Consider the following 12,493-nt stretch of genomic DNA (forward strand, 5'->3'; position numbering starts at 1 on the left):
AAAAACTACCGTTGAACTTTAAGCCTGAAAAAGAACATTTGCGGTACGCATTGCTTTTCTTATTTAATCAATAGAAAAAGGCAGTTGATAGTCATTGTTCGCTGTTAGAAATACATGGTCAACACAATTCATGGATTAGAATATGTGAGACATGGTTTTAAAATTTAAAAGTGGTGATTTCTATTAGTAAACGCGCTAATAGATTACAAATCTATTATAGTTCTTCTATAGTTGTTGTATGATAACCCAACTCAGACTGCTCAGATTGTTGTTGTATGATGACCAAACTCAGACTGAACTGCCATTGGTAAAAACATTAAGTGTATCACAAGAAACAATCAACAAATTTTTATAAGCAATGAGGAAGATCTATAAACTGGCTAACCTGGTCCCTCACAGTTTGAATGAATGTCTATAGTTCTTCTATAGTTGTTGTATGATAACCCAACTCAGACTGCTCAGATTGTTGTTGTATGATGACCAAACTCAGACTGAACTGCCATTGGTAAAAACATTAAGTGTATCACAAGAAACAATCAACAAATTTTTATAAGCAATGAGGAAGATCTATAAACTGGCTAACCTGGTCCCTCACAGTTTGAAAGAATGTCAAATGGTAATCGTAAAGTTACTCGTTAAATCATGCTTTAACACCACGCAAAAAACAATCGTTTTTGTATCGAATTGTGACGGGTGACAAAAAAAAAGCATTTATTTTGATTTATTTAAATCACACTTTGATCGAAAGACGATTTAAATGGGTCAAAAGATATGGTAAAAGGTTTTTGTTACACGACAAAGTACCGACTTACACAGCAAAACCAATCACAGACCAAGACAGACAGACTTTGAAATCGCTTGGATAGGACATCATTCTGACTATCACTTTTTCGCACTAATGTGGTATACGTTCACAGAACAGCACTTAACTTATTTCGAGGAAGTTTTTCTGACCTGTATGATAAGGAAACGTATAGAAGCCAATGGCTAATATTTTGAATAAAAAAAATTTTACCAAAAAAAAAAACCAAAAGTACAACTGGTGTTTTAATACAAGACACAAAGACATTTAATCATTACAACTAGTATACCATATATATGGTTGGAAGTTTGCTTGGTTGCAGTAGAATGTCAGCACATAACTTTCGGTTGCTTTCAATTAGAAAATTTTCGCCATTTTGCTTTAGATTCAATGAAGCAAACTGAATTTAGATAATTCGAAAAATCTTTCGTCCTTACCAATAAATAATTCGACAAGAGAGAATACTTTACAGTTTTTTTACACTATAAGTTTATCCAACTTTTGCAGTTAAAAAAAGTTTAATACTTCTGTATAATAAGGAACGCGCAGTTTCTCTGCGACGATTGCTATACATCAGAGAGAACTGCCTTCCACTATTCATGCCATCTCTCTTAATAATATCCCAAGAACTTATATAGACTTATATAAAGCTCTTGTTATATGAGGATTACCCAATTGAAGAAAGTAGAAGTAAATGTATCTCTTCACGATCGCAACATAGACTCGTACTCTAGAGTACATCTAGGGAAGCACCCTGATAGGTCAAACTGTTAGTATGTAATAAGTACTAGATTTCGTTAGATGACGCGACTACTTTTTATCTGAGTAACCAATGTAAAATTTTTAATAGGTTTCTTGAGCAGTAGTGAATTACAACAAATAAATTGTATTAATTTTATTTAATTGAATTTTTGGCTGACTATACAGTTATTTTAAGTATTGCTAAATATCCATCATCAGTGGTCTTTACGGAATCAGTTTTATAATAAGTAAAAGTTTTATATTTTATAGCTTGGTACTTGAAGAAGAAAAATATATATGTAGGCATATAGCATAGTCGAAAAGGTTATTCAGAGTAGCCGCTTTTATGTGAAGTTGTCGTCATATTGTGGTACCTAGAAATATTGTTAACGCGATTTAACTTTTAAATTGTATTGGAAAGTAATTATCTGTACATCTATATTTTGGATTAAAGCAAGTATATCTTACAGCTTGCATTTATGTTGGACAAAAAAATTTCTATGTTAAAAATTTTTTTAAAAATATCAAAAAATCTTGCTCGAAACGCTGTAAGTAATAAGAGATGAGAAATTGAAATTTGCTAATTTGAATTATCACAAATTTGATTAAACACATCAAGTTGATATTGCAATTTAATCCTGCGATATTTGATCAATAATGAATACATTATTATCGTACAAAATACGAATCTAGTTACTTTATTAGCAAATTTTTAATTTACACTTCCCATGCAAAATACCATAGAAATTTAATCCAATTCTGTCATTTCTTTACTAGATGAATTATTTTACATTTCGAATTTTGGTTGGAATATCTGCTGTCATGTTGTATCTATGACTACAGGTATTTATTAGCAGGAGACTCAATAAACTTAAGAACAATTTATTGAACCCCACAAACAAGCACACATGTAGGGCAATTTTCGACACTGAATATGAAAATTTGTACAAGAATTTGTTTCCTTGCAATCGAAATTATAAAACATAATCGCCTCACCGGGTTTGCCTATTTGCAGTTGCCTTTGGCATAATGAATGCCATGAGAACAATCCAAAGTAATGGTGTCTCCTTGTTAACGTACATGTGCTTAGCTTATATATGTACATACACTGTCATGTGATTTCAGTATATCTGCTTGTATACATGTGTGTGTGTTGTGTGTACGTATGTTAAAACAAAAAGTTTATTGCTTATCTTAAAATGAATGCACGAGTGTTCCATGGTCTATTAATTCGCCCTTGCCGTTTCATGTTAGCTGCACCCTTGACGGCATTTTGCATACCAACCCAGTTTAAAGTCCCCCAACTCTCCCATGGGTACACTTTTCTTGCCTAGTAAGACAATGCTTACATCCATATTTATTAATGCTTTTTACGGTTTACACTCTTTGAGTGCTTTATCAAGTCGTAAGCATAAATAAGTTTAATTTTTATCTCGAACATGTTTCTGTTACAATGTACTCGCATGTCCTTGTTTGTAGTTATGTGTGTGTAAACCTAATTGCGCAAACGGCATCTCTGCCTGCATCAAAAAACCGTAAAACCAATCGCCCGTGGTGTATTTCAAATTTGAACCTTCAAACTAGAAACCTTCAAATAGGAAATTATTTTACAGGCATGAAGACTAAGTTGATTTACCCAATTTTAAATTTTGTACTATCCGGAATGCCTGCACGTGTTGAAAACGTAAAATCCTTTAATTTTAAATAGCGTTCAAATAATTGGCGCACAATGTTCTCGAAATATTGTTGGAGAGGAACTTCAAACGTAAAAGCAAAAGGAATACATACCTGGGTTAACTGTGATGATGCATAGTACGATATTCTCGAGGGACAAATCGATTCTGGCTTGGAATAAATTGTTTCGGTGATTTGATCACCCATCGGCAGTAGTGCTGTTGCATATGGAGAAGGAGTTGGTGAGTTACGAAAACCTAGTAAAAAGTAAAAAATTGTTTTTATTAAATTAGTTACTAAACGTTTGTGAAAATAACTTTTCTATATACTTATATTAATTTAAATAAACGATAAAATGTTCAATCATAATATTAATTCTATATCCAAATAGATAGCGTTAAGTCAGCCCGGTTGTTGTTATTGTGGTCTCTAAAGTCTAACATGATACGGTAGCAAGCCCGGGTTGCTCGCCCATTTTAGGGTAGGTTTCTTAGCTAGGAGCTAACAGCTGATATCAAACAAAAAAAATTCGTGGTATTATTTAACTGCAAACACCTATATAAATTTTGTAATCTTTCTCTCTATTCGCATGGTATAGTCCGTCGGTTAAGACTAATCTCTCTAACACAGCCTATGCATCGTGATATATAGTCTTGAAAAAATAAATTTTCGTTTTTAACTTAGTAATTTTCATAAGTAGTACACGAAATTTTAAAATGATAACTATTATCCAAGCTAATCCAAGATCATCATACATTTTTTAGTGGTGTTAGTAATAGTAGTTACTTAGCTCGTAGCAGAAGTCTTGAGTTGTATACGTAATTTAGAAACGATGAGGATCTAACCAATATTCTGGAGCACCAGCGATCTCATATAAGTTCACAGGCAGTTTATCATAATTCCATTTAATGTCAAGGTCTTTATAGACACTTGAATTAAAATTGAGTTTCTAAGATAACCATTTATTGCATAAAATTACAAAACGAGGTATTGATAATATAGTCCAGAAACTAACAGCCGAAGATCCTTTTAATATGTCTGAAATCCAAGACGATTCTAGGGACTCGGTCCGATGGGCTACACCGTTAAGAAAAATTTGCTATTGGTAGTTGAAATGTTTGGAACATCGAATTTTACGCAATCAACTAGAATATCAAGCAGAAGGAAGTGGGTGTTTGTTGCACAGTATTTGTGAAACGGAATTGCTTTGAGGCCTAAGAAGCTACTAAAAATCTTGTACCAAAAGTCTACAGTACATGCTAGCCCATGATATAAAACATTCATTTGACATGCTCCTAAACCGCTCACTGTGACTTTCAAAGTAGTAGTAATACTAAGGTAAAAATGGTTGGGTCACATGAAATTCATAGCGTGAAAAAGTCTTTTGAAATCATATCAGTTAACTGACAGTGTTTTAAAAGTTTTGGTACCAGACTGGTACAACGGCAGAAGTGATGTGGAAAGTTGAGGTTCGCATTGAACGCAATCCACATCAAAATCGCAATTGAAAACAAATGATTTCTTAGTTGCATATATTAAGAGGAGCTGTGATCGCTATGTGCTGTGAGCACCAGTTCCAAGAAACAAAACATTTCACAAAAATTCGAAAAAAATCACGTTCGAAAGTGAAAAGTGAAAATGTTAAAGAGGAAAAGTAGATGTCTATGCACTGTCGTGGTAAAGACGTTTCTACATTTTAGAGACACAACTGTTTAAACAAGTGCTTAGTAGTTTCCGACAATATCAGATGGAAAATAGCTGACTTCTCCGTATTGGTTGTTTTGCTCTTGATTCAAACTCATCCAGGGTGAAGTGCATTGTGTCTCTACAAAAAATAGCGGCAATATCTCAAGAACTTTTATGTTAACTTTATTAACTTAACTGTAAGTTAACTTTATTTATTAACTTTACTTGTTCATAAGTTTAAACAAAACTTATTCAGTTTTTTATTATTCTTATATATATCTTACATATGTTAGATACCGTGGATACCTTATATATCTTACACTATATTAGGCATTTTTTTCCTAATTATATATTAATAAATTATAGTTGTTTTTATCACAAATAAGTTTTAGACCTGGCAATTCTTTTTCATTTTTATAGCTTACAATATTTATATTTTCAATGCTTTTTAATAATCACTAACGGATATTGCTATTTTGTCTACTATATCGTTTTGTGTTTTAGTTTTCCTCATTTTTAATATTATTTGGTTTTTAATAATCAGTTTTAATACTTTTTATTACTTTTACCTTGAACATAAAACTCATTAAATGGCATAAATAAATAAGTACTTACGCTCAAATATGCTGCAGGACTTTTTAGTATCTGAGGGATACTTATTAAGACTAGCTATAGTTGCGTACGACCCACTGTTAGCACTGGGTGGTCGACCCAGCGGATCAAGACGTATGAAAACATTTTGATGGCTACCATAAGCTGCGGTTGTGAAGCTTGTGCTTTAATATTGAAAAATAAAGAAAAAATCAATGCAAATGAAATTACTTTAGAATTCAATTGAGCTCTCGAGTATCTTTTAACTTACTGCAAAGAATCCTGACGTAATTGTTTACGTGCACGCAGGTACATTGCACTTGCAATCAAGCCAACCACTAATACCAAACCCAATGCACAGGCTGCAGCGCCTAACAGTGCTGGACCCTGCGATGGTGCATGTGCAGGAGCCGGTGATTGATTTGGTGCTGGGAACATACCTATTAGGAAAACCAATATAATAAAATTGTGTAAGCTTATTATGAACTTATCTTCTGCTACTTTAAACCACAAACCTTTTAAGCAAACTTTATTGCGTTTAAAATGCAATCTTGTATCATTAGTCCGTGGTGGGCCACGTACCACCATGTTGACACTAAGTGGTACTTGCTCGGTAGCGTTTCCTGTGCAGGGCAGATGCACCAAAAATGTTTCAATTTGCGACGGCACTAAGCCCTTGTCTGGTATACTCAGTGTGGGTGCCGCCAAAGCCTCCTGCTCGTGCTCGAGCTCTATGGTAATGGCATAAGGTAGCTGCAATAGTTTGACAAAATATAGGTTAATGGAGTGCAAATTAGTTTTTGACTACCGTGCAGCATTACAGGCAATAGAAATTTCGAAATTTAAAGCTGTTTATATTTGTAGTTCTTTTTACCTTAATGCACAGCACAGCAACAAAATAATAGAAATTTTCCTCAATAATACTTACCGGGTATGTTGTCAGACTCTGCCATGAGAATTCCAGATCATGTACATCCGCCGGCACAGGTACGGTGAAATGCATTGCGTATGTGTTTATTGCTCCCTCGTGAACATAAAATAAATCCGCTTCCAAGCCTGTGTCAATGCACATATAACATATTTAGCGACGTCGGGGAGAGGGGGATTGAAGCGTGAAGTAATGTTGCGTGAAAGAAAGCAGAAAGAAAGTAATGAAAGTAAAGCATAAATAAAATTGTTGTATCACATTATAAAGCAATTTGCTATTGTATCAATTTTCTAAAGGGACCTTTTCATGCTTGCGAACAGAATCTTGCATGCAGCAGGGCTTCTGGCTGACATTATTGAACAACACAATACACAATGAAAGATAAATGGAGCGGTCCGTACGGGGCTAGTTCGAGTGTTTGCTCACTTTAAGACACTCTATACCTTTGCTGCTATTAATTTTCTTACAAATAACTAAGTAGCTCACGTAGATTTGTACGCGTACTCATATGTGCGAGTTAGTTTCCGCATAAAAATTGAAATTTTTAGCATATCGGATTTTTCCGTATTTCCTTTTTTCTATTTCAACGCTTAAAAGGATAAATTCAACAATGGATTTAAATTGCTTTGTATATGTAAGATGTTGTTGTTGCAACATAATATTTTCATCCATTTTAAGTGGTTCCAAGAAATCATTTACAAAACAAGCATGTAACATGACGAGTTCAGGATGCTTGAATTTAAATAAAAACTGCCAGAACTGAGCGAGCTGCAAATAAGATTGATGTAATTCCATGAATACAATATCGCAAAATTGCATGATAAACGAGGGAAGTGAAGTCGGTTCTGTCTGTGCATATAAATATTTGTATACTTCGACAGCAATTCTAATTTTATAGAAAAAAGGGAAAAAGTATAGACAAGTATTCGTAAAACATGAATCCGATATCCAAAGATATTCACTTTATTATTTTATGTAATTTCTTAAACAATACTTAAGAAGAATATACTAACTGGACCAGAAAACTAGAATATGTCGCGAAAAAAGTTAGAAATTCTGGTAACTATTTGGTAATATTTAATTCTTTAATTCTTCATTTAAAATAACTACAAATACTTCTCAACCCGACAAAGATGATGTTAGTACACAGCTTTAATGCTATATTTGCCGAATGATTTCAGGTTGATTAATATAGGCAGTTTAATCTATGTGAATATAATCACAAATGTGGTAAACTAAAACATAGTCATTAACAAACTATACCCACTAAAACTACAAAGTTATCAAACTTATTTATATTTTGTCAGTATTATTTATCAACGAATCGAAATTACGACAAAAAATGATTATAATAATAAAATCAAAAACTTGGTTTTACAAGATTGAAAAAATTAAAACGATTTTTTTTTGTTAGAATCATGGACCGTGAAAACCAGAAAAAGTTCCAACAATATTATATTAGTCTAAGGAAATATTAATACTCTTAACATATCGAAAATGTACAAGTTGTTTGGATGGCCAAAACCTTCATTTAGTGTTAAGGTAATTCAGAAAAAGAATATACATCGATGCGATTCCGATTTCCTGAGCATTCTTATTTGACTTATTTCGATTTTAGTAGAGTAAGCTATCTTAAGTTATTAACTTTTACGTTAATTATACTTTCAAAAACTACACGCGCTATCTATCAAATTTCACACATTGATAACACAAATGACCAATGGCAATAAGAAGAAAAGGTATGAGTGGGCAAAAAAACATCACCTCTGCGGAAACAAAACGCAGTACAAAAAACAATGGAGAAGGAGGTATTAAACATACCTTTATCCCCCAAGCCTGATGATAGTGTAGAGGATAAGCTGGTACAACTATCTGCGATGATGGAATCACAAAGGCATATTAATAAGGATATGCGGGATCTGCTTGCACAGATAGTTAAGATGTATAAGACGGAACAAGAAAGGGGGCCACAAGTGCCGTTGGTGGCTAAGAGTGTAGCTTCCATTAGCGTGCAAACTCAGGGAGCACTAAAGCGTGCTGCGAAAGAAAAACCGAACGGTCCACCACCCAAAGTCCAAATTAGAGAAATTGGAAGTAAGGAGCAGGAAACGAATTTTCACAAATGGCAGCTAGTGCAAAAGAAAAAAGGGAAAACTGTGCCAAATCTGGAGCTCATTAAAGCGCCTAGAGTAAAACCGGAAGCAATTCTCATTAGTAAGACGGCAGACAAGTCTTACGCTGAAATGTTAAAGATCATTAAAACAAAACCAGAGCTACAAGAATTCGGAAAAAACGTGAACAAAATCCGAAAAACTAAAGAGGGGGAAATATTGATTCAGCTTACCAAAGAAGCTGGAAATTTAGCGAAGGACTTCTGCAATGAAATGAAAAACACACTTCAGAATTGTGCTAGTGTAAAATCTTTAACACAGCACACCCTAATAGAATGCAGGGATTTGGACGAGATAACATCCAACGAAGAGGTGCGCGCGGCGATTGCTGATCAATTTCCAGCAATAAATGTAAGTGACATCAACGTCAAGTTTTGGCGTGCCGCAAGGGACAGCACAAGATCAGCAATTATTGACCTTCCTACTAAGGATGCCAGTATATTGATTGCAGCTGCCTCAGTCAGAGTTGGCTGGGTACGCAGTAGGATCAGAAAGCATATCACACCCATGAGGTGTTTCAAATGTCTTCAATTTGGACACGCTGCTAGACAGTGCAAAAGCGATAATGACAGATCAGGCACATGTATGAGATGTGGACAAGATGGTCACAGGGCAAAAACGTGCTCGGCGCAACCAAAATGCATCCTATGTCCGGAAAACTGCAACGGTGGCAATCTACACTACTCAAGAAGTTCCAAATGTGAATTCTACAGGAAGGCTATAAAAAATGATTAAATTTCTGCAATTGAACCTAAATCGATGCGAAGCTGCCCAAGACCTTTTATCCCAAACAGCTTTGGAATTAAAGACAGATGTACTCATAATTAGTGAGTTTTACAAATCAAAAGAAACCTCCAAATGGGTACAAGATACTACTGCAAAGGCTGCCATTTGGCTAGGACAGGACATAGTGTTTGAACCAAGAGTATTGATACAAAAAGAAGGTCTAGTACTTGTCAGAATCCGGGGTATCTATGTGTGCAGCTGTTACATATCCCCAAATATCTCCCAAGAGAGATTTGAAGAGTTTCTTGATAGGCTATCAGGAACAATCAGAAACAAAACTCCCATCATTGTTGCAGGGGATTTCAATGCTTGGGCAGTCGAATGGGGCAGTAGTAATACAACGCGCCGAGGTAGAGCCCTATTAGAAACGTTTACCTCACTAAACCTAATACAACTGAACAATGGGCATAGCCCAACGTTCGATAATGGTAGAGGCGTTTCCTACATAGATCTCACCTTTGTCAGCCCGTCATTAGTAAGGGGTTCGCAATGGAATGTAACAAACCACTACACCCACAGCGACCATCATGCAATTCTTTTTTCCTTATCGCTAAAAGAGAAGTTTGTTTTGAAAAAATCGCAGAGAAAAGCACAGCAAATAGGCTGGAAATCTAAGTATCTTGACACAGAGATAATGGAATTCATGACCGAAAACATGAGTTTCGGAGTCGGGGATGCTTTTGAAAAATCAAATCACCTTATGAAGGAATTATGCAACGTCTGTGATGCATCAATGCCAAGAAAAGGCAGAGGTAATGGGCGCCCATCAAACTATTGGTGGACGGAAGAAATAGCTTTACTAAGATCTCAGTGCTTTGCCTCCCGTAGGCAATTCCAACGTCACAGATCTGGAGTAGATGCGGAAAGGCTTCTACAAAAATACCGAGAGAGCAGATCTAAACTTAAAAAGGCAATTATTAGGAGTAAGAATCAAGCTTTTCAAACTCTGATCAATGATGTAGACCAAAATGTCTGGGGCGATGGCTACAAAATAGTAATGCGTAAATTTAAGAGGTTAAGAGGCTCGGTACCTTCATGTCCTAAAATAATGGCGAATATCGTGAAACATTTGTTCCCAAAAAAGGGAGAACTTAGAATTTTAATACCGATAAACACCGATTTAAATGAGATACCTCCGGTTACAAATTCTGAAGTCATAGCCGCTTCTTCCAGAGTTAAGCCCAATAAATCTCCTGGTTTGGATGGAATCCCCAATACTGTACTGAAGAAGGCAATACAAAAACAAGCTTCTATATTTACGGATGTTTACAACAGCTGCCTACAGGAAGGAATCTTCCCTTCGTGTTGGAAAAAGCAAAGATTGGTGCTTATTCCTAAAGGTAATAAGTCCCCAGAACTGCCATCATCTTATAGACCTTTATGCTTACTAGACACTGCAGGTAAGGTCCTTGAAAGAAATATAAGTTCTAGATTAGAAAAATTCACAGAGACAAGTCAGGGTCTATCAAATAACCAATTTGGCTTTAGACCTAAACGCTGTACTGTTGATGCTGTACTACATGTATGCAACATTGCAAAGGAAGCTACTAAGGGCGTAAGGTGGCTAGGTGGTACTAAAAAGTACTGCGCGGTAGTGACCTTAGACGTTGAAAATGCTTTCAACACTGCTGAGTGGAGTAGCATCTTAAATGCACTGATGAAAATGAGAGTCCCAGAATATCTTTTGAAAATTATTACATCATATTTTAAAGACAGATTACTCTTATATGATACAGAATCCGGACCCAAAACATATAGGATTACGGGAGGGGTCCCCCAGGGATCAGTTCTAGGGCCAATTCTTTGGAATATCATGTACGATGGTATCCTTCGAATTGAAAAGCCGGACGGAGTGCACGTAGTTGGGTATGCAGATAATATTGCAATAGTAGTGGTTGCAAAAACTCTAGACGAAGTGGCTAGGAATTGCAGCGCTACTATTGCAGCAGCTAAAGCGTGGCTGCAATACAGCGGATTAGAGCTTGCTGAACATAAAACTGAGGTGCTATTAATCAGCAGTAGGAAAAAGATTGAACAACTCTCAATTAAAGTGGGTGGAGTAGATATACAATCTAGCCCCCAACTTACATATCTTGGTGTAACCTTAGATAGTAGGTTGAGTTTCAAAACTCACCTAAAACAATCGGGAGATAAAGCATCACGTGTCTGCAACGCATTATCTCGATTAATGCCAAACATAGGAGGTCCCAAGGACACCGCTAGAGTTCTTTTAGCATCAGTCTCCAAGTCGGTGATGCTTTATGCTGCTCCGGTGTGGGCACATGCTACAACCATTAAGTCGTATTCACGTGTAATGAAAAGTGCACATAGATTGTCAAACCTACGCATCTGCCGTGCTTACCGTACAGTATCGGACGATGCTGCGGGAGTATTGGCTGGACGCATGCCAATAGACCTTGAAGCGTTCTTGACCAGAGACAGTTTCTTCCAGCGCTCTCGTCGGCGAACGATTGAAACTGGCCAATCTCTGTCAGAGTCTTATCTAAATATAAGAGACAAACACCTTAATGAATGGCAACATAGGTAGGACCATTCCCAAAAATCAAGATGGACGTATTCATTAATTCCAAATATAAAAGTTTGGATTAACCGAGGATCTGAAGACCTGGGATTTCAATTAACGCAGTTTCTTACGGGGCATGGCTGCTTTCGTGAATACTTTTACCGGTTCAGGCTTGCAGGTAATCCGTACTGCCAGTTTTGTCCAGATAAAATGGAGAGCCCGACCATATAATTAGAGACCGTATTAGATTCGTAGATACTAGACAAAATCTCCTAATGTAGTAATGCAGAAGTTGGCAGGCACTGAAGAGTGGAGCCTCAACAAGAGCATAATATCTAGAAGAATAAACACTGTTAGAGTGGAGGAAATACTTAGTACACAATCGGAGTGAAAGCACGCTAAGTACTCTTCTAACCTGCTCTGTGAAGTTATACCTTAATTGGTCGTACTGCAGGGATTTCCAGGACTTTGAGCTGAGAATGTAGGGAACTTATTAGTCCGTAGGCATGTATGACTCAATTGCGTCGTGCATGAATCGGGCATGCAAATGGTACGGGCTATTTGTATCTTTAGAAGATTTTTCCCCCAGG

The 12,493-nt window shown here is 36.1% G+C and overlaps 1 protein-coding gene across 1 annotated transcript in view; it reads right to left on the reverse strand.

Annotated features, from left to right (window-relative positions):
- Positions 1 to 412: 412 nt before the first annotated feature.
- Positions 413 to 12,493, reverse strand: part of LOC119674953 (tyrosine-protein kinase RYK-like) — a 31,204-nt gene continuing 19,123 nt past the window's right edge. Inside the window, exons 2-7 of the mRNA XM_038086110.1 lie at positions 6,423 to 6,550; positions 6,010 to 6,247; positions 5,766 to 5,934; positions 5,519 to 5,679; positions 3,332 to 3,474; positions 413 to 496 (exon numbers count right to left, since the gene is read on the reverse strand). Coding sequence (XP_037942038.1) covers positions 413 to 496; positions 3,332 to 3,474; positions 5,519 to 5,679; positions 5,766 to 5,934; positions 6,010 to 6,247; positions 6,423 to 6,550 — 923 coding nt within the window. The remainder of the gene's footprint in view (positions 497 to 3,331; positions 3,475 to 5,518; positions 5,680 to 5,765; positions 5,935 to 6,009; positions 6,248 to 6,422; positions 6,551 to 12,493) is intronic.

The sequence above is a fragment of the Teleopsis dalmanni genome, chromosome 2, assembly GCF_002237135.1.
Source record: "Teleopsis dalmanni isolate 2A chromosome 2, ASM223713v2, whole genome shotgun sequence".
Lineage (NCBI taxonomy): Eukaryota > Metazoa > Arthropoda > Insecta > Diptera > Diopsidae > Teleopsis > Teleopsis dalmanni.